This window comes from Nomascus leucogenys, chromosome 14 (assembly GCF_006542625.1).
Source record: "Nomascus leucogenys isolate Asia chromosome 14, Asia_NLE_v1, whole genome shotgun sequence".
Classification (NCBI taxonomy): domain Eukaryota; kingdom Metazoa; phylum Chordata; class Mammalia; order Primates; family Hylobatidae; genus Nomascus; species Nomascus leucogenys.
The window spans coordinates 58,713,885-58,738,561 of NC_044394.1; the positions used below are offsets into that span (position 1 = coordinate 58,713,885).

A 24,677-nucleotide genomic window follows, 5' to 3' on the forward strand; every position below is an offset into this window, starting at 1 on the left:
GGAAAACTTCTATTTATGCTCCAAGACTCAGTCAGCATCTCCTCCTCTCCGATCCTTCCCTTGTGCGCTGTGTTCTGCATGCTGGGCCACCTCACGGCGGGTGCCCACCTTGAATATGACCTGGTTCACACAAAGCTGTAATCATCCATTCATGCCTCTTGTCCCAGTGGTTCCCACCCCCAAGCAGTGTCAGTAGGGAGGTGACCTCATATACAATGGTAACTGAGTGGAAGGTCTTCCCGAAGCCACTCTCTACCCACTGAACACTGCCACTGGGCATCCCTATGTGGCATAACAAGGCTGGGGAGACTAAGAAGACTTGGGTCATCAGGACAGAGGGAGAAGACTGCAGCAAACGCCTGCTGTGCCCAAGGCCATGGGCAGGGGCTGCATTGCCCCCAAGTCACTTCTTGGGCCTGGACAGGGGCACAGCACTGGGCTGAACTTGTTAACATCTTGGCATTTTAGTAAAAGTACCTGAAGGAAAATAGTCCTTCACTGCTTTTTCTTTTCCGCTTCATTTTCTAAGTTCACTCCTTTCTTTCCCCCAGCTCGCCTGTCTGTGTATCCCTGATGAGGTGCATGTAAACCCTGTCTGTCACTTCTCACCTCAAACCCACACCCCGCCCCCGACGGGCCATTCCCAGAAAAAAGGGGCCACGACTCTGCCCACATTTCTTCTCCATGGTGGCATGAGACTGCCACCCAGTGATGAGAACGCTGCCTGACTGAACTGAAGGAAAGGACCTTGCCTGTTTTTGATTCCATTTCCAGGAAAGCTTTTCACCAAAAAACAAGGTTAATGTCAGTTTGATGAAGATGAAAATACAGACTAAGATAAAAACACCTAGAATATGGGAGTGGGTATTGGTTACACCAGGATGTGACTGAGAGCCTCATTTTTCAGAGGAATGACTTGAATATTATGGTAGTAAATGAGGCCCTGAGAGCAGCCTGGGTTTAGAGTGAAAGTTAGGCTCCTCCTGATGCATGCCCTGAGAATTCTTGGCAGATCCCGGGCTTTGTCTCCCTCACCTATGGCAATATGGCCATGTCACAGCTGCCACAGCCTGAATAAAGCTGCCACAGAGCGGCAGAGCACACACTCACACAGACGTCCGTAATTTGCACTCTGCCGCATCCGCAGGTCTTCCGTGGAGTGGTGTAGACTTGGGCCAGCACCAGGGCTCCGGGCAGGACTGCGATCTGGGAGGAGAATCAGAAGGGACTTGGCTTCGACAGCCTTGCTGGTGTACCAAAGCCTCTTGGGTTAGTTCACTTTAACTAAATAAAACTGGGTAGCAAGACATATCTCTTCCCCTTCTGGGAAGAAATTCTTTTTTTTTTTTTTTTTTTTTTAATTTAAGCAAGTCAATAGTCTGAACAAGATTACAGGCCGGGCGTGATGGCTCATGCCTGTAATCCCAGCACTTTGGGAGGCTGAGGTGGGCGGATCACCTGAGGTCAGGAGTTTGAGACCAGCCTGGCCAACATGGTGAAACCCTGTATCTAGTAAAAAAAAAAATAGCCAGGCATGGTGGTGGGCACCTGTAATCCCAGCTACTTGGGAGGCTGAGGCAGGAGAATCACTTGAATCCAGGAGGCAGAGTTTGCAGTGAGCTGAGATTGCACCATTGCACTCCAGCCTGGGTGATAGAGTGAGACTCCGTCTCAAAAAAAAAAAAAAGAATAAGATTAGAGAGAATAGCTGTACTGTTGAAAGTGAGAGAGATACACAGTTCATTAAATGGGCACAAGGTGTAGTAGACTGCTTGGGTTCATCCCTGATTCCACCACTTACTGGCTTTGTGACCTTAGGCAAGTTAAACTTTCTGTGCCTCAGGCGTCTCATCTGTAAAATGGAGACAAGAACTGTACCTACACACTACAGCATTTTTATGAGAACGAAGTGAGTTAAAAAGGAAGAGCACTCAGAATAGTGCCCAGAACGTAGTTAAGAGCTGAGTATGTATCTGTTGCTATTATGGTATGTTAAACACTTCCCGTTGTTTTGGGAGGGATTTTTTGAGACAAGGACTTGCTCTGTTGCCCAGGCTGGAGTGCAATGGCATGATCTCTGCTCACTGCAACCTCTGTCTCCTGGGTTCAAGTGATCCTCCCACCTCAGCCTCCTGATTAGCTGGGACTACAGGTGTGTACCACCACACTTGGCTAATTTTTTGTCAGGCGGGGTTTATGCCATGGGGTTTAAACCATGAGGTTTATGTATTTCTTGTAGAGATGGGGTTTACGCCATGTCGCCCAGGCTGGTCGCAAACTCCTGAGCTCAAGCAATCTGCCCACCTTGGACTCTCAAAGTACTGGGATTACAGGTGTGGGCCACCATGCCTGGCCCACTTCCCATTTTTAAGTAATTCATTTAAAGAGGTTCCTCAATGTTTTTAATGTAGCAACTTTGCTCTGGTTACTGTGTTTGTCTGACAGGCTCAGTAGGGCTAGTGTCTCTGGGCATCTAGGCTGGGATATTGATAGTGGAGTGTTGGAGATTTGAGATGTGTGCATGGAACAAGCCACTCTCTCTGAATGGCCCCAGGTCCTGCTAATCAGAGTGACATCAGCCACCAGATCTACAAGCCCTGGCACTCTTGAGATAAGCCCAGCCCCTTCTACCACCCTGATGTGCTCCATTTTCTGCTGAGGCTCTTGACCTCTCCAGGGGGTTTGATGTGAAACTTTTGGGTCCTTTCCATAGCAAGCCATCTCTACCAGCATTTCCCAATGCTGTGTGACATGAGAATCTCTTGGGGTGCATTCTAACCTCTCTTTTTCCAGGCCATACCCCAGAACAATCGACTCCAACTCTCCAAGGTGGGGCCCAGGCATTAGGACACATCTCAAGCCCCAAAGTGATTCGCCATGTACAGCCCTGGCTGAGAACCAACTCTCTCCCTAGAAATTGTTCTGCTCTGGTGGTGGGAACAACATGGGAGTGTGGCTGGGGTCCCCACAGGCCTGCCAGAGAAGGAGGCTGAGGGATCCCCAGTACATCAGAATTTCTCCAGAAACTTGCAGCCCCTAAGGTGGGCTCACCCAGGTACCAGGGCCTGATACTGGCCCTGCATATCCCATGCCTACCAGCATAAGGCCTGACTCACTTGTGGTGGAGACTGACTTCCCAATGTCGACTAAGGAGCGGTGGATGGGCTTCTTGGTTTGGTGGCGGTGCCTCCTCAGGAGGACGTAACTGACCCTCTCCCGGAGCTCTGGCCGCAGGAGACCATCCTCAATCTGCTTCTCAATGACATCATCTGTGTGGAAAACATACACACCTCATCGCTGTGGGACAGAACAGCCTCAGGGTATGGGAGTCCTCAGTTTCACCTGTTATTAGTGGGATTAAATGTGGCAGGGGGTGTGTGGAAGTACTCCTGGCTTTGCCACTAGCTGTGGAAAACTGGGCACATCACCAACTCTTGGCCTCCTCCTGTTCAAGGGCACGTGTGTGTGTGTGTGTGTGTGTGTGTGTGTGTGTGTGTGTGTGTCTGCTCTTTCTGTCAATGTTCTTATGAAAAGTGAAATGAACAGTACATATGAAACTGCCCCAGGAGGCACAAAAGTACTGTGTTCAATGGTTTTAGTCCTAAAATGAACTCTTTTTAGAAAAGTATTTTGGGCAAAATACTTCTGGCAAAATCCAATGTGCTAGAACAAAACTCACAAAAATTTTTAGGGGTGTTAAGGCAAGCCACCTCCTCCCTTTGACACACCACTAAATGACAGCTAATTTTCTAAAGATGAATGATGACCCATTTTACCCTGAAAAGAAATAGGTTGTCATGGCAAGAGGTATCTCTGACTATGCAAGAGGCCCTCTCCCCTTTTATCACATTTCTGGATGGCATTTTGGAGGATGGTCTTTTCCTCTCTGCTGGAGGTCTACATGGAACTGAAACTTGGAGTGACTATGATCCTGCCCTGGGAGCACCAGAGTCAAAGCTGGTCTCTGCAGAATCAGGTGACAGAGACGGGCCGTCACACAGACTCGAGGGCGGGCATGAGGTCGGGGGAGCTGCCCTGGTTTGCAGGGACCACAGGAGAGATGCACACAGTGGCCCCTGCCTCACCTATGATCTGTGGTAAGGAGCCACTGTCCAAATCCAGCAGCACTGTCCCCGTCTGCAGGCAGGTACGGAGCTCGAAGAGGCTGTGCAGGGATAGTGTGGACACGTGGGGCTTGCTCCAGCGTTCGCCGCCTTCCTCTACCTTTTCTTCAAACTTTATCCACCTGGAAGGGTAAGGATGGGGCTCAGTGTGGCCAGGGCCCTCAGGAGGAGGCCCCACCTGGGTCTCCCCAAAAGAGGGGTGTCATGTGGGGTCATGCTATGTATGTGGTTGTGGTGTTGGTCCTAGACTCACAGGCAGAGGATCTCTTGGGGATCCCCTCATTTGTCCCCCACTCCTCCTGATACTGTCATGTTAAGGAAAGTGGCATCCAGAGAAGTATACAGCAGCATGAGGGATCTTCTGGGAGTGATGGAAATGTTCTAAAATTGGATTATGGTGACGGTTGCACAATTCCATACATTTTCTAAAAATCATTTACCAGTACACTTACAATTAGAGAATTTTAAGTTATTCTAGAACAATAAAGCTGTTTTTTTTAAAAGCCTTAACTGGAACCTGATTATCTCAGGCTATTCACACATGAGTGTTCAGTGTGGTTTGCTGGGAGCAGGAAAAATGTTCCCTGACGAAAAGTATTTCTCCCTGAGTTCCCCTTCAAGGTCTGAGGTTTCCATGCTTTTCACTCTTTTTGCCTCTGAAAGTTCAGGTAAAAATTCACATGCCATCTGGGGAAGGAAATAAATTAAACCAAGGATGTGTAGAGATCTGTCCTTTCTAGAAGACTTGGAATCATGGGCTATGTGTTCAAGTAGAAAGGCCTCAGACAGTGCCAGGGGAGCAAGGAGTCCTGGCCGGAGACACCTAGCTCCCTTTTGTAGGATGTCAACCACAAATGCATGGGTAGCTCCAATCTATTACAACTGAAATCCCAAGGGAGGACTTTTGGACTCTGACTATCTAATTCTAAAGTTCCTCTTAAAAAAGTAAATGTATAAGAATGGTTGGGGAAAGTTCAAAAATGAAGAGAAATGGGGATGGGGCATGCCTTAGCACATATAAAAACTTGCGGAGAAGCTTCAGTAATTAAAGCAGTGTGATTCCAGGCCAGATATAGACAAGGGATCAATGGCACAACAGTACAGAAACAGACCTGTATATCCACGGGAATTCAGGTTTTTTGTTTTTTGTTTTTTTTTGTTTTTTTTTTTTTGAGACAGAGTCTCACCCAGGCTGGAGTGCAGTGGCATGATTTCGGCTTACTGCAGCCTCGACCACCTGGGCTCAGGTGATCTTCCCAACTCAGCCTCCCAAGTAGCTGGGACTACAGGCATGCACCATCATGCTTGGCTAATTTTTGTATTTTTTGTAGAGATGGGGTTTCATTATGTTGCCCAGGCTGGTCTCGAACTCCTGGGCTTAAGCAATCAGCCCACCTTGGCCTCCCAAAGTTCTAGAGTTACACTCGTGAGCCACCATGCCCAGTCACGGAATTAGGATTTTGATGAAGGAGTTGTTTAAAAGACAACCAACCTAAAAATAGAAAGTTAAATCCCTAGTTTTCACCAAACAGAATACTAAATTCTTCATAAAGTCTAAACATAAAAATAAATCTATAAGCAAAAATGCAAATGTACTAGAAGGGAATATAGGAGAGTATTCTTATATTCTTGGAGAATATTGTGGAGAAAGACTTCCTAAACAAGGTATAAAACCATAAACGAAAAAAATGGACAGATTTGATTGCACAAAACTAAAATAAATGAAAACTTCTATATAGTAAAATAACGTATCAATCAAGTTCAAAGAAAAGTAATGTACTGAGAAAAATATCCGCAACATTAAGAAAGCATCAAAAGACTAATATTTATAATATAACAATGCTCCTTTGAATTAATAAGAAATTAACCAATTAACTCAAATTATCCAATAGAAAGTAAAGAATCCTGAGAAGAAATGAAGATGGCCAATAAACATATGAAAAGATGCTCAACTTTACCAGTAATCATGGACTTTTAAATTACTACAAATGAAATAACATTCTTCATTTCTTATACTGGCAAAGGTTAAAAAGATTGACAACTTTCTGTGTCAGTGAAAACATGGGGAGGCGGCCTCTCATCTGCTGCAGGTGTAATGACACAGCCTTCCTGGTGTGGGCAGCCTCTTTCAGCATTCAGTGTGCATGCTTTTTGACCCAGTGGTTCCATTTCTAGGAAACGATCACAGGAATATAATTACACTGCCACACCCTGTAATATGTATACAAGGACGCTCGATGAAGCTTTATCTGTTAGGCCGAAGAACTGGAAACCACCAGGTTTTCAGTAGAAGCATGATTACATCAATTCTGTATGTCCATGCTGTGGAATATCCCCCAGAAATAAATAAAAAATATGAGGGTGAACTCACATACTGACAGGATGGAGACTACCATCCCATTTTATAAAAAAGAAAAACACACCTGTGTGTGCACGCACATGTGTCTGGAGAAAGCAAAAGTTTTGGAGGGATCCATGTCAAATGGTTAACAATGATTATTTTGAGCAGAGGAGTAGGATTGTTGTTGGGGCGGGATTTAAGACTTTCACTCTATTGGGGCTAATTAGTGTAGCAAGAGTGCAGTCTGGTTAGGCTGGGTGAGGTGGCTCACACCTGTGATCCCAGCACTTTGGGAGGCCCAGGTGGGTGGATCACCTGGGCTCAGGAGTTTGAGACCGACCTGGGCAACATGGTGAAACCCTGACTCTACCAAAAAAACCCGAAAAATTAGCTGGGCATGGTGGCGCACAGCTGTGGTCCCAGCTTCTTGGGAGGCTGAGGTGGGAGGATCACTTGAGCCTGGAAGGCAGAGGTTGCAGTGAGCCGAGATGGCACCACTGCACTCCAGCCTGGGTGACAGAGTGAGAGTCCGTCTACATTTTTTTTTGTAAAAAGAGCACAGTCTATGAGGCAACACTATCAGGTTTTGAATAACAGCTCCATCATTTACTAGCTGAGAATCTCGAGTAACTTACTTAATCTCTCATCATCTTTGATTTCTTCAGTAATAATAATAATGTACAGCAATTAGAGCAGTGCCTAGCACACAAGATACACTCTGTTAATGTTAGCTATTAAGTTAAAAATAAAGAATATTACTTTTGTAATTTTAGCAACAATAAAAAAAAGAAGAAAGCAAAGTCATTCAAAGCTCCTCCAACCAGGAGACATCATATTGATGTCTTGATGGTTGATATTTTGGTAACTGCCATTCTAGATCTCCCTGTGCATGCATGCACATATGCCCATGTTTGCATTAACTTTACATTAATGGCACCACAAGGACCTTAAGGGTATAGTATCTAATGGACATCCTTTCATCTCTATTAGTATTAACATCATTCTGAAGTCTTTCTAGTATTCCACTGTCTGAATGTACCATAATTGATAGGAACAGTTCTCAATTGGTGGACATTCAGATTATTTCTAATTATTCTTTATTATTAATTAAGGCTGGTTGGAACATCCTTGGTCCCTGCTCCATAATTTCTTTAGGATAAACTCTCAGAAGTGGAATTACTATGTCTGCACATTTTTACATTTATAACAAGCATTACCAAACTGTTTTTCAGAAAGCTTATGTCAGTGCCCACTGCCACCAATGAGATCTTACATTTCCCTAAAGTCTCCCGGACTTCGGTATTTTCATTCTTTTTCACCTTTGTTCATTTGGTAATTGAAAAATTGTCTCACATTTGCACTCTTCTGATTACTAGTGAGATTGAACATCTTTTCCTTCATCAGATTTCCTCTTCACGTAACTGTATATTTTGCATTATCAACGTTTAACACCTTCATTCCATACATTTATTTGAGACAAATTAACCAGGCACCTGGTGGGATCCTGGGGAATCAGATGGACACAGGATGGGGAGATATGATTAGAGAAGGACTGGGAGGTGAAGACCTGAAACATGGGGGCTGGAGCCAGAGACCAGGCAGACAAGTTGTAACTGACCTCTTCGTGGAGAAATCTGTTTGGGAAATTTCATTTAAATTATGGCAGATCCAAGGCTATGTGATATCGAAAGTAAGATGTTTCTAAAAGGTATATTAACATAAGAGTTTACAAGGAATAGACCAAAGGATAAGTTCAAATTTTTTTTTTTTTTTTTGAGACGGAGTTTCACTCTCGTCGCCCAGGCTGGAGTGCAATGGTGCAACCTTGGCTCACTGCAACCTCTGCCTCCGTGGTTCAAGTGATCTCCTGTTTCAGCCTCCTGAGTAGCTGGGATTACAGGTGCCTGCCACCAGGCCCGGCTATTTGTTTTTGTTGTTGGTTTTTTTTTTAGTAGAGACAGGGTTTCATCATGTTGTTCAGGCTGGTCTCAAATTCCTGACCTCAGGTGGTCCACCCACCTCCGCCTCTCAAAGTGCGGGGATTATAGGCGTGAGCCACTGCGCCCGGCCAGTCCAAATGTTTTAGTTGAGAGGATGCTCAACTTTTCTTCCTGAGGATCGACCTCCTATTCAGATTGCCTTTTATTGTTTTTGTTTTTGTTTTTGTTTTGCTCAAAAATAATACAAAAGATAAACTGAACTGTCACCCTGCTCCCAAAGACTCTTTTGCTACTCCATGGTCTTATCCACCCACCTAAAGGTGTGATGTGGCCCAGTGTGCACGGGGCCACTTGAGTGGGTTGCTCTCTTCACTGTCTCATAAACATCCTAGGCCAGACAGTCTCAGACAGCTCTCACCCCTGACATCCCATTCTTCAGTCTTCTGCCCATACAAATGCAACTCCACCTGAAGGAGTGATAAGAGCAATGCTTCCTCTTTGAAACATCCATTATTAACTCCAGATAGCAGATAGCAAAGACATGCAGTCCTCTCCACCTCTCAGGACTTCAACTATTTGTATTGTGTTAGGCATACACCAAACATTAACCCCATAGACACACAGACAAGGGCGATAACCCACATGAGAACAGCCTGCAGAAACACTAAATTACTTGTCTCCAGTTTTAAGCCAATTGCTAGAACTAGACTCTGCTACCAGAATCCAGAAAATCTGATTTAAGAAATTCCAGGATATGAGACCATTTAACTAGGTACACCTCTCTAGTCCCCTCTATAACTATTTTGGGAATCCAGATGTTGAACCATTAAGCCTGCTACCTGGAACTTAATTTTGTGTTTTCAATGGCTACACCTAGAAATTTAGCTCACTTTCACCTAGAATGGAAAAGGAAACTTGGAGGACCAAAGATCCATAGCAGTGGTTTCCAACCTTGGCTGTCCATTAGAATAACTTGGAGAGATTTATAAAAATACCAATGCCTGGGGCTGGGCGCAGTGGCTCATGCCTGTAATCCCAGCACTTTGGGAGGCCGAGGCAGGTGGATCACGAGGTCAGGAGATCGAGACCATCCTGGCTAACATGGTGGCTAACATGTCTCTACTAAAAATACAAAAAATTAGCCAGGCATGGTGGCAGGTGCCTGTAGTCCCAGCTACTCAGGAGGCTGAGGCAGGAGAATGGCGTGAACCTGGGAGGCGGAGCTTGCAGTGAACAGAGATCATGCCACTGCACTCCAACCTGGGTGACAGAGCGAGACTCCGTCTCAAAACAAAACAAAACAAAAACCAATGCCTGGATGGTTACCTCACCAGGAGGGTGACCCTGCCATGGAAACTCCCAGGTTATTTGACTGCACCCTGTGGGTTCAGGAGCCCCTGCTCTGTAGGCACATAGGATGGTGTGACTTAGGGATAGTTCAACTTATATGGGGTCCCAACGCAGGAAAACGTAGCTCACATGGGTCTGATTCTCATTATATAGCAGGACATGGCCTCTTTCCCTTAGAATAGCTCCAAGAACACCAGCTGAAAGGGTCTCCTTTCTAGTACAGTCATGCTATGCTTTAGTTTCTCCGATTTTATAACTGAAGTCCATTTACAGTACATATTCTACTACACCAGTGTGCCTCAAACTCTAATGTGCATGGAGATCTTGTCAAAATGCAGATCCTCATTCAGCAGGTCTGAAATGAGGTCAAAGATTCTACATTTCTAATAAGCTCCCAGGTGTGCTTGTGCTGCTGGTCTGCAGATCACCTCTGAGATCACGTAGAATGTCCTCTTTCCTCTGTTTTCCACTGCCCAGCAAGAGTGCCCCTTCCTCCACAAAGCCTCTGCCAGTTATTCTGCTTATTTCTCCTATAACACCCTAGGATGGTTCTCAACCTGAAGCACTGTTTTAGGACAGTGATTCTTAAGCTTGGTTGCATATAGGAATACCCTAGATGCCTTTAAAATCTTCATGTGTCAGTCATATCCTAGACCAGTTGACATCAGAATAAAAACGGGTGGGATCCAGGCAACTCTGTGCTCCAGACTATTCTAGGTAAAGTTTCTAACTTCTTAGGCTCAGAGCCTAAATAATTAATTAATTCAGGTTCATTGCCTAAATTAATAATTAATTGTAGCCAATCATGTTTTATGATTGTTTTGGTATATAACAAATGCCAAATATACATTAAGCTTTTTGAAGACAGGTGCCATTGCTTCCTCTCTGGTGTCCCCTTATGGTCTCCTGCCCAGATCAACTGCATTAAATGCTTGCTCCCTCCTGCTTGAGGGTAGCAAGACCTCACTGATCACTTTGGGTGAGATCTCGCTATGAGGAAATGACTGAGAAAAAAAAGCTTAAAACCCATTTTGTTTAAGTATATTTAAAAATACTCAGAAGCCGGGCATGGTGGCTCACATTTGTAATCCCAGCGCTTTGGGAGGCTGAGGTGGGAGGATTGCTTGAGACCTGCCTAGGAAACAAAGCAAGACTCCATTATACAAAAAATAAAATAATTAGCCAGGTGTGGTGTCATATGCCTGTAGTCCCAGCTACTCAGGAGGCTGAGGTAGGAGGATTAAGTCCAGGAGTTTGAGGCTGCAGTGAGCTGTGATCGCACCACTGCAATGAAGCTTAAGCAACAGAGAAAGACCCTATCTCTAAAAAGAAAGAAAGAGGCCTTATCTTTTAGAGATGTAATGAAATATTTACAGATGGAATGGTGTGGTGTCTGGGATTTGTGTCAACCTGATCTAGCGTGTGTGTCTGTGTGTCTGGGGTAGTAGGTGGGGGACAGAGAAACCAAGATTTGCTATGAGTTAGCTGTTAACTGCTGAAGCTGGGTGATGGGCAGGTGGGGGTTCATTCTGCTATATACTACTTTTGTATAAATTTGAATTTTCCGTAATAAAATCCTTAAACATTCTCCAGAATGAATAAAGGAATGGCCTCTGTAAAAAGCCTCTGGTCAAAGCCAAGTTTAAAAACTTGTGGAAGCCTGATAATAAGGTTCATGTGTAATCCCAAACAACTCATTGCAAAGTGAACTGTATACCATGGTTGGCTTCAAAAAGTGGGAAATTAGAGTTGGGGAAGCAGGTCAAGTGGAAAGAAAATCTCCACATTCTCCTTCATTATCCAGCAAAGCTTTAACTTTTAGGGATTTTGCCCAAGCCTGGGTGTAGACTCCCAACTCTTCATGCCAGGGTGGGCACCAGGTGCCCCGCTCCTGACTGGAATGGAGCTAAAAGGAACCTTGAAATGTCACTTGTCACAGAAAGCAGCTCTCTGTCACACAAAGCAGGGCCAGAACTGAGGCCTTTTCTGTGCCTAGTAACTCGGTCAGAGATATAATTAGAGGACATTGCTGTTCAATTAATAACAAGAGCAGGAGAAAGCATCATGGCACTAGCTACCAGGTGCAGCCAAGGCTTACAATGCTCAAACCACAGGATGGGAGAAGAGGAGGTTCTCCTTCAAGGAGGATCTGGAAAGGGCTGAAAACCAAGAGACCTCAATTCTAGTTCTCTCCTCAAATGGAAACTTCGTAACTCCCACTGATCCTGCTGGGCTAGAATATCAGCAGTTTTCAGTGGCTGCATTAGGATCATCTGGGGGCTTTTTACAAATTCTAAAGCCCAGGCTGAATCTCAGACTAATTACATCAGAATCTCATGGGACTGAGAATCAGATATCAATATTTTTTAAAAGGAAGACACAGATCCTTGAGATGATAAAACAACAGGCTGCCCATTATGTGTGGTTAGATAAGAGTAAAATCTGGAGAATATACATAAACATTGTGATAGAAGAGAAGCTTCTATCTATACTTATTTTAAATATCATTATAATTAAATTGTGTCCTGGTTAGTTTGTTTGCAAAATCCCCCTTAGGACATTCTAATTTAAAAAATGTAATCTCCCAATGTATGTAACCTTTAATGCTAAGGCTATGTTGCCTCTAAACATTTGATTTAAGAATTATATTTGTGTGAATTTGTTTCTTTCATGAAGTTTACTCAGCTAAAATTTGTAAAGTATATATCCCTGTGGTCACTCTATCTATGTGGCCTCACCAACTTTATTCTGTAACTCTCCCACCCCGCCCCATTACCCAAAAGCTTGACCTCTGTGTATTAGTTACAAAGCATCAAGACATGTTTGTGCTTTCTGCCTAAGGCCTGTGTGTAATATATTTTGTAACTCCAACAAATTCATTTCTTAAAAGTAAGAAATGTAAGTTTTTCTTCATTATCCAGCAAAGCTTTTTAACTTCATATGAGTCATATCAGGATACTGAATTTCCCAACAGATACTGAAGACCAGTATTAATTCACTTACAAGCCCGTTTAGAATCTTCCTAGTGATGTCTGAGGAATCATCAGATACTCCCCTGGTTCAGTCTTTGACAGAGGCACTAAAAAATGATCTGTGGAAGGAAGATTTTTCAAAAGGGGAACACCTGAGGCCAGGCCTGGTTGGTCACGCCTATAATCCCAGCACTTTGGGAGGCCAAGGCAGGCAGATCCCTTGAGGTCAGGAGTTTTGAGACCAGCCTGGCCAACATGGCGAAACCCTGTCTCTACTAAAAAAACAAAGATTAGCTGGGCGTGGTTGTGCATGCCTATAATCCCAGCTACTCACAGCCAAGCACTATGCTAAGCACTTAACATGTATTATCTCATCTAATCCTTAAATCTATCTCACGAGGTAGGTCTGTGACTATTCTCACTGTACAGGTGAGGAGACTGAGACCCTTAGAGGATGAGGAGCCTGCCCAAGGTGGCTGAGGCAGGAGAATCACTTGAGCCCAGGAGGCAGAAGTTGCAGTGAGCTGAGATGGTGCCACTGCACTCTAGCCTGGGCAACAGAGCAAGACTCCACCTCAAAAAAATGGGAGAAACACCTAAGCAAATTCTGGCCCATTCTTACAATTTGTTTGGCCAATTCATGCTACATAAAATCATGTGCATGAAAATATGTATGTGAGATAGTACAACAAGTTGTTTCTACAACTGATTATGACTTCGCATACCATGTATATGTTAATAAACCAAACTTGGCAGTAAATTTGAAAGATTATAAAGTATAAAAGACTGAGTGGGCAGGCATGGGTCAAGGGTCAGCACACATATGGAGAAGTTCAGAAGCTACCAGAAGGAGCTGATAAGCACCAGAAAGGCCTCACAGGCCTCTTGGGGCACCCACCCCAGTCCAGGCTCAGAAATTTTATCTTTTTAGTGTCCCAAAGATGATTAGGTCCAGTGACACTGTCTAATGCTAACCAAGATCACAAAGGCTGATGTATAAACACAAAGGCTGACGTATAAACCCAAAGGCCAATTTATTTAACTTACAGTGAGATTTACAATCATTATAGGGGTTTGTTATGCTTATCCTCTAGCCTTTGCATTCTCTCCTTATGGGCAGATATACAGGGTAAGCCAAATTATCACCAAAAAGTTGCTGAATATAGAATCAGAATGAGTTAATCATTAGTTAAGTGATTCCAGTGTTTAATAGACTCAGGATGAGCTTTCATCTCTACACATGAGATATGTCTGGGACTGGGATCAGATAGATAGGGCCTTCTGCCTTAGATTGTTCTGTAATGAACCCCACTTCCTCCCATGGCTGACTGATTCCCTTTGAATGAAAGTCTTTCCTTTTGGCGGCCTAGGAACCTCCGCTGAGGGCCTTTGGTGATGCAGTACAGTTTGGGCATTACAGGAGAACCACTCCTTCCCAGACAGTGATGAACTGCAGTGGCACAGCTGGTGGTGATGGGGCAGAGGTGTGGCATTCCAGGGAGCTGTGGTGAATGGAATGGGGGTGGCCTCTGCTCCCAAGCTCATGCATTTGGTGAAGGGTCCATCCTCCTGCACACCACGTCCTCATTCAGGGTTGAAGGGGAGCCCACAGCTAAGTGAATGCCATCAGACAAAGTTACTGAAAAATTCTGAACGGGCTCCTTCAGGGAGAGGCTTCTGGAGCCAAAACCTCTCTGAGGGCCACTTGTCTGTGTATCCAGGAAGTCCCTGTAATTGCCCCATGGGACTGTCATCTACGCAGTTGTCTGCCTCCCTCAGAGTCTGCTGGTACCTCCCTTCGCTGCCTCTCAGGAGAGGCCCTCTCCTTACCTAGGTGCTCTCTTCCACTTCTGCTATTCTGTGCCAAGTTCAAAAGCCACCTCTTCCAAGACAATGCCTTCCCAAGGGCCAAGGTTGAGGAGACCTCTCTTTCCTCTGACTCCCATCACACTTTTTATCATTTATCACATAACACTTCCTAATCACGACAACAGCTAAAGCTTACTAAGGGCTTTCTATGTGCCAGGCACTATGCTAAGCACTTAACAGGTATTATCTCATTTAACTCTTAAATCTATCTCATGAGGTAGGTCTGTGACTATTTCATTGTACAGGTGAGGAGACTGAGACCCTTAGAGTATGAGAGCCTGCCCAAGGTCATGCAGCTTATAAAAGACAGGGTTTTAAGGCATGTCTTTAGATTCTAGAGCCTGTTCTCACCACTTTGCACATACCACCCTGGGTTTTAGTTATCTGTGTGTATGAGCACATGCCTGCTTTATACCAGATTGGGGTTGAAATATCATGTCAAATTAATTCAAGATGGATTAAAGACTTAAATGTTAGACCTAAAACCATTAAAATCCTACAGGAAAACCTAGGCAATACCATTCAGGACATAGGCGTGGGCAAGGACTTCATGTCTAAAACACCAAAAGCAATGGCAACAAAAGCCAAAATTGACAAATGGGATCTAATTAAACTAAAGAGCTTCTGCACAGCAGAAGAAACTACCATCAGAGTGAACAGGCAATCTATAGAATGGGAGAAAATTTTTGCAACCTACTCATCTGACAAAGGGCTAATATCCAGAATCTACAATGAACTCAAACAAATTTACAAGAAAAAAACAAACAACCCCATCAAAAAGTGGGCAAAGGACATGAACAGACACTTCTCAAAAGAAGACATTTATGCAGCCAAAAAACACATAAAGAAATGCTCATCATCACTGGCCATCAGAGAAATGCAAATCAAAACCACAGTGAGATACCATCTCACACCAGTTAGAATGGCCATCATTAAAAAATCAGGAAACAACAGGTGCTGGAGAGGATGTGGAGAAATAGGAACACTTTTACACTGTTGGTGGGACTGTAAACTAATTCAACCATTGTGGAAGTCAGTGTGGCGATTCCTCAGGGATCTAGAACTAGAAATACCATTTGACCCAGCCATCCCATTACTGGGTATATACCCAAAGGACTATAAATCATGCTGCTATAAAGACACATGCACATGTATGTTTATTGCGGCACTAATCACAATAGCAAACAGTTGGAACCAACCCAAATGTCCAACAACGATAGACTGGATTAAGAAAATGTGGCACATATACACCATGGAATACTACGCAGCCATAAAAAATGATGAGTTCATGTCCTTTATAGGGACATGGATGAAACTGGAAAACATCATTCTCAGTAAACTATCGCAAGGACAAAAAACCAAACACCGCATGTTCTCACTCATAGGTGGGAATTGAACAATGGGAACTCATGGACACAGGAAGGGGAACATCACACTCCGGGACTGTTGTGGGGTTGGGGGAAGGGGGAGGGACAGCATTAGGAGGTATACCTAATGCTAAAAGACGAGTTAATGGGTGCAGGAAATCAACACGGCACATGGATACATATGTAACAAACCTGTACATTGTGCACATGTACCCTAAAACCTAAAGTATAATAATAAAAAAAAACTATGAAATATCATGTCTCATGGGCTCCAAGCACCCCACCGCCTGTTTTTGTATGGCCAGCCAGCTAAGCATGGTTTTTATATATTTAAAGCATTGTAAAGAAGGAGAAAGAGTAGGCAGAAGACAGAAAGGAGAGGAGAAGGAGAGAAAAAGAGAAGAAGAGGAGGGAGGAAAGGAGGGGAAATAAAAGGGCGGGGGAAGAGATCATCTGTGCACAAAAAGCCTAAAATATTTTCTGTCTGGCCATTAACTGAACATGTTTGCTGATACCTGTACTAGATCATAAGCACTTTAAGAACAGATTCATATTTTACTCATTTTAATTCTCCCACAGGACCTAACACAACATCCCCTCAACTATTTTCAGAATGAAAGAAGAAAGGTGTGGATAAAACAGCCTCTCCAAAGCTCTACTAGACTCAGGAGTTAGAGCTTCCACCTTTCCACTGCTCTAGGGATTGATGTAGTGCTGCAGTTACATCAGCAGATCTCCATGGACAGAGATGGGGTGTGGTCTCTCTGTCCTTCAAGAGGAGGATGAGTTTGTAAAATTGCACCACCTATACTCTCATAGGCAACTTGAAGAATTCTGAAAGTTCTGGTTGGTATTACAGGCAGAACCGTGGCCAAAGGATTGCTTACATTAAGTGCATATCTTCATTACTACAGATGTATGAAAGACATATTTCGGGTGTCTGCTCTGCCTGTCTTCCATGGGGATGTGCTCTCTAGGATAGAGCGAGTCCTCCCCATACCTCCTCATACCTCTGATCTGGGTCCCAGTGATAGGGCAATCAAAGTTGGACAGATCAGATTCTCCATGAAGAATCTGGAATTGCTGTGGGATGGTCCCTTGAGTAGGGTGGATGTGAACATGGAAGCTGAGGATTGGCCAAAGGCAGGGACAAGCAGAAGAAGCTGGTTCAACCGCGTGATGGCCTTGTGTCACTGCCTGGCCTTGTGTCACTGCCTGGCTGTCCCCATGGGTGTGGACTTGTGCTTCCCCTGTCTGATTGCAGGACTTTGAAGGTCTCTTTTGCAGCTCCACCGTGGGATAACTGTAAGTTATCCTAAGTCCCTGAGGGATGAAAGCCCCTAGCATAGCCCTCATTTTGTGTTACACTGCCAGTTGTGAGAGCACTGGATGGAACCCAGGGCCTCTGAGACTTCAGGGAACCTTTTACCCGGGGCTTGATCCAGGTTCTGATTCATATAAAAATCCCTTTTTCCTACTTCACCAACATAAGCCTCAAGTATCAGTGTTGGACTAGCGTAGAGAGAGGGAAGGACCAAGTTAGATACTGGACATAAAAGCAGCTTGATAATGACAAAGAGTATAATTGTTCAGAACAGTAGATCAGCAGAAGGTGGAAGTCAAACAACCTTAAAAATCTTCATCTGACCATAAATCTCCATGCGTGACTCCACTGCAATAAAACAAGACAGCGATGGCTGCTAGCCTGCAGCTGCTTACCTGGCTCATGTATACCAGCCATCCGCAGCTCCTACAGTCACTTTTCCACCCCACCTGTCTCCTCAAACCAGAGACCGGCCTGGAATTCCCTCAACTCCCTGCTAGGAGCCCCTCCACCTGTGCCCAGGGCCGCCTTGCTCCATCCAGCAGCCTCCCTCAGCTTCTTTTCCCTTTAAATCACTCTCTTTTCCCTGGACCCTTCTTGTAAGCCTACAATATGCTCAGACTTCGCTGACCCTCAAAAACAAAAGGATCTCCCTTGGCCCATGTTCCCCTCAAGAGGCTTCCTTCACTCCTGCCCTTCATGGACAAGCATCTTGGAAGAAATGTCAAGTGAACCCAGCTTTTTACTTTTAACTCTTCTCAACTTACTGCCCTCTGGCTTCCGCCCTACCCCTCCTCAGACTGTGGGAGTGGGTCCATCCTGCGGGAGCGGGTCCATCCTGCGGATGCGCTTCAGTTCTTGCGGTACTTGTTATCCCCTCCCTTCATCTTGAATGTCTCTCAGCCCTTGATTTCCAGGACAAAGCCCTCCTTCCATTCCCCTCCTAACCTCCTAGTTGCCCCTTCTCAGTATCTTTTGTGGGTTCCTCTTCCTCTGCCCATCCTGCAAATACTGAAGTTCCTGGGGACTCTGTTCTGGGCTCTCTTCTCACTTCACAGACCTCAGGGGCAACCTTATCCTTTTCTGTGGGCTTGATTTCCACCTAGATGCTGATGCCTCACAAATTTATGCTTCTCTACTGAACTCCAGACATGGTGGCCACATGATGACCTCTGGACATCTCCACTTGGAGTTTCCTCAAATAGAATCTGTCCAAAATGGAACTCATTATCAACTGCCCCCCAAAACAAAATTTAAAAATACCCAATGTAATAAAACTTTACTACTACATTTGTGTTTTCTAAGCTGCTACCACGAGGTACTCACTAGCTCAGGTTGGAATTCTGGGTGTCTCCCTGACTCTCTGCCCCCATGTGCCATCTGTTATCAAGTCCTGTCAATTCTACCTTTTAAATTTTGTCTCAATCTACCCCTTCTCTCTATCCCTACTGCCAGCATCTCTCCCTTGGACCAGCTTCTTAACTGGCCAAGTCTTGCCCCCTTTTACCCATTCTCCACACTAAAGTGAGATGATCTCTCTTAAGGATATGCATGATTCTGTCCTTTTCCCACCTAGAACCCTTCAGTGGTCCTCTGAAGCTCCCAAGTTCCAACACTACAACATGGCTGGCATAGAATCTGCATCATCAGCCCTGCCATTCTCTGCCTCTTATTCTACAGTCCAGCCACAGGGAACCTGTGCCTGTTCCTCTATGTGTCTGTTTGCCCTATTCCAGAGGCCTCTTCTCCCTTCCCTATCCTCTCCTGGCTAACTCTGACCCATCCTTCAGGTCTCAATGTGAACATCTCTTCCTCCTAGAAGGCTTCCTGGACCCCTCCTGCCTGGATTAGATGCCCCTATGCTCTGCTTTCACAGTGCCCCCATTACGAAATGCCCCTTACTTGCCTCTGTGTCCAATTAGACTGAGAGCCCAAGAGAGCAGGGACAGCATCTGCGATGTTCCATTTTTATATCTCTAGCAGGCTCAGGGCTTGCAGATAATAAATATTAATGGAATGAATGAACCAAGTTTGTTGATTTCTGCACTGGGAGCTCAGCATCCTACTCTCCTTTAAATTGAGTGGGCAGCTCTGGCTCCACTGGAAGGTTGATTCCAGATGGGTGGTGAGACCAGAGGGCTAGGGAGCCTACTGCCCTACACTAAGATGGGAAATGATGTTAAGAGGGCATTATACAGGATTTCTTTTTTTTTTTTTTGAGACAGAGTTTCACTCCTGTTGCCCAGGCTGGAGTGCAATGGCACGATCTTGGCTCCCTGCAACCTCCGCCTCCCAGGTTCAAGCAATTCTCCTGCCTCAGCCTCCTGAGTAGCTGGGATTACAGGCGCCCACCACCATGCCTGGCTAATTTTTTTTGTATTTTTAGTAGAGATGGGGTTTCACCATACTGGCCAGGCTGGTCTTGAACTCCTGACCTCAGGTGATCCACCTGCTTCAGCCTCCCAAAGTGCTGGGATTACAGGCATGAGCCACTGTGCCTGGACTATACAGGATCTTAATGAGGGTGATTTCAGGGTTGACACAGAAAGTTCAGCTTTCTCCATCCTGCATGGAGTGAGAGCATCCCTGCCTATGTGCATAGAACCATTCAGGGCTTTTGAAAACATACTGATCTGGTTTGACCCAACAACTGACCGACTTCTCCTGCCCTTCCCGGTCACTGCAGGAATGTTCTCAGAGCATGTGTCTCATAAGAATCTTCTGGCAAGTTCGTGTTTGTGGTCTGCTCTGAGTTGAGACCAGAAGCAGCTTGGATTTGGAATTTGCTTTCACAGCTCTTGGGAGGCGCTAAGTTCTGGTTATTTCTGAGTAACCCCAAAGAGCCCTCCACACTTGGGTGGGTTCCAACCCAGGTCATTCTCCTTCCCAGCCCTCCACTTGCAGTCAGGCAGAGGTGGGCATGAGAGAGGATGGAATTCTGGGTAAATAGTTTGCTCACAGTCAGGTGGTCGCCCCCACCCAATCTGATCCAGCCCTCCCTTCAGGCAAGGTCATTATCAGCAAACAGCCAGCTGCATTTCCCTCATGAGAATGCTAGAGACAGAGTTAATAAAAATCTATCTTATTAACAGCCTGACCTACCAGCATTGATCACATTAGAAATGACGCTGCACACACAGTCCCCATTATGTGCATGGCACAAGGCTCAGCAGAGCTCAAAAAGCCATTTAAATCCCTCCAGGAGTGACTCCTCCAAGGGCCTGAAACATCCCCCAAACTAATAACTCCTGACAAAGCACCGCCAGGGAAAATTCCTTGCGGATTTGAGATTTTCACTCTGTTAATCTCCTAACTCAATAAAGCAAACACTCCCTGCAGCAAATTAAATACTTTTATTAAAGGGTCCCCTCCCCGATGATTCTGTTTGACATGGGTATTGTGGACCATAACCCTCTTGGAGCCTGAGTGTCTGTGTGAGGGGCTGTCCCCTACACCCCATCATTTTCTCCTGTTACTCTAAGAAGGCCCAGAACCCATTATGATTTGCTGATTCTTAGATTCTCGAAACATCTGAGATCTCTAGCTTCCCTGAGTGGCTCCACTGGCCTGTCAACTGAAGAAACTGCTATTTTTTTGTGGGGGTGACAGGCCTCAAACAGCTCTGACCCAAGCACCTCTAACCTTGTAGTTTGCCTGGAGGAGAGCCCAGCAAAACTGTTCAGGCCCATGGTGGGCTTCTTGGCCAATGGTCAAACCCTTCTTCTGACTTCACTAGGGGCTTGCTGGTCATACCTTGGACGGTTATCTGGAAACCAGATGGGGTTAGCTGTAGAGAGTAGAAAAGGGTGGAGCAGAAGTTGAGAAAACTACTCTCCTCCCACATTTTCCTGTCCCCAAGCTGGCCTTCAAGCTACTCCTCTTTGGGATCTGCCTAGAATTGGGTTCGACCACTTTAACTTCTAGTCATCGCTTTCTTTTCACTGCTGGTTGGAGCCAGGTTATCTTGAGGTCCTGATGGCCTTTCTTCCAGGGCCTTCTCAGATGCCATCTTCAGAAAGCCTGCTTTGCAGGGAAACCTACCACTTTGCAGATGGTAACTGCCAGACCCCTTTATGTTTTAGGAGAAGCCCCCTTCTAGAAACATCTTCATCTACAGTTTCTTGGTTCCTTCACTGGGTCTGGAGTGCAGAGGGCTTTGTGAATCCACACTCTGAGAGAATAGAGACAGTGTGATTTGCCTTTGGTGATAGTCAGGTCTCTGGGGGCCATAAGGCCCTCTTGGCAAGGGCTCCACGGGTGTGTGTGATAGGCCCTCGTGGAGGGTCCGGTCCTGGCAACCATGGCTAGGGCTTCTGGATGTAGACCCTGTCCAGGGTGTGGAGAAGGCACCTTCTCCTTCCTGGGCCTCTGAGAAGGCCCTGCCCAGATTTCCTCCTCTCTATTTGCTCATTTTGGGCAGGAGAGGCGCTCGTTCAGGGCAGGCAGTGGCTTCACGCCCTGGACCCTCAGAGGTGTTAAGACATAATAGCCCAGGGTAGGTCCTGGTCATTTGAAATGTCCCCCTTCCCTGTCAATCTTGGATAGGCATCCTGGGCTCTGCAGCTCTCCCTATGTATCTCTGACCCCAACAGAATTGCTTCCAGACCTATGTCCTTCCCTGGAAGTCAAAACAGTCACTGGAAGTTAGAGACAGAAAGAGAAAGGGCTGAGAAAATGAGGAAGGGAAGACAAAGTCCATTATCCCTCAAGTGGAGAGTCAGACAGGCCTGGACTGGAATCCATATTCAGCCACCTACATGCTCTGACACCTGGTGAGCTACTTGCTCCCCTTCACCTCAGTTTCCTATCTATAAAACAGGGATAATGAAAGTTCCACTCACCCAGGGTCACTGTGCAACTTGCAGGAGACAAGCCTGTAAATCGATCAGCACAGTAAGTGTTCAAAGAATGGGATCATAGGAAGAGATTCAATGGCTTCCACACAGGGACCGGGCCCAGATGTGGAGCTGGGGATTTGTTCCTCTCTGAGGCCCGCAGGGATTTATTTGCTAGTCCACCCAGTGGCCTTTCTTCCAGATACATGGTACGTGGAGTGGGGAAAACCTGGGGGTGTTCAAACCTGTGCCTTCTGGCTCTGCACAGCAACTACCCAGGCTAGTGAGGGAGATGAGCGAGAGAAGAGCCCAGGCCATGGTTGGGGGCAGCTGTCAGGCTCTGGGTGTCACGGTGGCCCCCATGCAGAGACAGACCTGGGCACAGTTGAGTCTATGCACTCTCAACTTGGGCATAATTGCCCCCAAGGGGGCAAAAAATGGTTCTTGGAGGGTGAAAATATTTTAGATATTACAATGGTTTGTGGTACTCTACAGCTACACTCAACCTGACAAATCTTATTCCTTTTTTTTTTTTTTTTTGAAACAGAGTCTCACTCTGTTTCCCAGGTTGGAGTGCAATGGCACAATCATGACTCACTGCAGCCTCAACTTCCCCTGGCTCAGGTGATCTCCCACCTCATCTTTTCAAGTAGCTGAGACTACAGGTGTGTGCCACCACGCCTAGCTAATTTTCTATTTTTATTATTTTTTTGTAGAGACGAGGTCTTCCTATGTTGTTCAGGCTGGTCTTGAACTCCTGGGCTCAAGCAATCGGCCTGTCTTAGCCTCTCAAAGTGTTGGCATTACAGGTATGAGCCACTGTGCCTAGCCCTTATTCCTTATTTCTAATAAAAGAAATTAAATATTAATTTAATAAAGTTGATTTAAATAGAATTAAATTCTTCTCCTGGGGGCAGAGTGGCATCATGTAAAGAAGGTGGAGAAACACTGGCAGTCTGTCTTCCTGTCCGAAGGTCCCTCCTGCTGCCTCTTACCATAGCCTTCCTTCCCCTTGGGCTCTTGGGAGCATTGGGCACTGCTGAACAGTCCAGTTAAGTCCCAAGACCCCTTTGTCCCAGGCACTGGGGATATGAGCAGTGCCAACCACTCTTACCCTGCTCCTCCCTTGGCTCCTGTGACTTCTCCGTGCAGCTCCTCTCCAGCTTCTGCTCTCCCTATATATGGAGTGCTCTCTGCTCCCCATGCTTTTCTCCGTGGCTCCAACTCTGCAGCCCCAAACTCTGCCAGATAGCCCTCTCCATCTGGATTTTTCTCACCATTCAGACTTGATGTGCCTGGCACACCTTCTCCTTCCTCCAGGAAGCCCTCACTGTCTACCCCAGCCTGCTTGTTACTTTCCCTTTTACAGCATTTACCTTGAACCATTTTATATTAAAGAACATCCTGGGTAAAACAGTGAGACCTTATCGCTACAAAAAATAAAAATAATTAGCTGGATGCAGTGGCATGTGCCTGAAGTACCAGCTACTTGGGAGGCTGAAGCAGGAGGATCGCTTGAGCCCAGGAGTTTGAGCCTGCATGCAGTAAGCTATGATTACCCTACTGCACTGAAGACTGGGCGACATAATGAGACCCTGTCTCTGGAAAAACAACAACAAGAAGAATGCAGTTGACCCCTGAACAACATGGATTTTGAACTGCATGGGCCCACTTATACACAGGTTTTCTTCAACCAAATGGGGTCAAAAATACAGTATTCATGGGATGCAAAACCTGCATATATGGGCCAATGTCTCATATAGGTAGTTCCACAGGGCCAACTGGGAGACCTGAATATATGTGGATTTTGGCATCAGCAGGGGGTCCTGGAACCAGTGCCCTATGGATATGGAGGGACAATGGTATATGCCCTTGTATTACTCTCAGAGTTTCATGGGTGACTGTTCTATCTTCCCACTTGAACTTTAACTTCTTTGAGGATGAAGAAGAAGTCATAAGGTTCTGTTTGCTCCTTAGTTCTGGACACCAAGGAAGGCAGGTGGGAGGGTCTTTGTGGACCAGGAAGCTCTCAAGGTACAAGATGCCACTTCCCACGAGGAGGGTCAGGCAAGCCCAGGCTGTGCGAGACTGAAGTGCCCACCTCCCTCGTGGGGCCCTGCCTTACCTGGCTGACTCCTTCCATTCCATCTGGTCTCCGTCATGCTGCAGAGTGTCCATCTCTGTGAAGAGGGTGGGGTTGGGAGCCTCATCTTCCTCCCCCAGGATGTCCTGGAGCTGCTCAGCAGCTGGGGACCCTGCAAAAGAGGAGCAGCAGGTCTGCTGAGTGTCCCATGGAAGGCAGGAGGACCACAAGGCCAACAGAAATGGAGTAGGAGGCAAGCACAAGGGAAAAGTATTTTCTAATTCTGTAAAACTAAGTCCAGCTCCAGGGTGAAGCTGGACTCCTGTAACCATGAATCGGAGGTGGGCGAGATACTCTTTAAGATAAAAGAGATGAAAAGATTTAGTCTGCATTCCGATCCAGGGTCTTGTAGCTGGCCATGAAGAATGATGGGAAATGGTCAAAGCCAGGGCAGCAGCAAGAACCAGAACTG

General features: G+C 45.7%; 1 protein-coding gene across 6 annotated transcripts in view; it reads right to left on the minus strand.

Annotated features, from left to right (window-relative positions):
- SLC4A5 (solute carrier family 4 member 5) overlaps positions 1-24,677 on the minus strand; it is a 129,658-nt gene that overhangs the window by 46,599 nt on the left and 58,382 nt on the right. For all 6 annotated transcript variants that reach the window (XM_030827707.1, XM_012502680.2, XM_030827705.1 and 3 more), the window contains 4 exons: positions 24,248-24,377; positions 4,086-4,246; positions 3,117-3,269; positions 1,111-1,206 (listed from right to left, as the gene is read on the minus strand). In XM_030827707.1, coding sequence (XP_030683567.1) covers positions 1,111-1,206; positions 3,117-3,269; positions 4,086-4,246; positions 24,248-24,377 — 540 coding nt within the window. The remainder of the gene's footprint in view (positions 1-1,110; positions 1,207-3,116; positions 3,270-4,085; positions 4,247-24,247; positions 24,378-24,677) is intronic.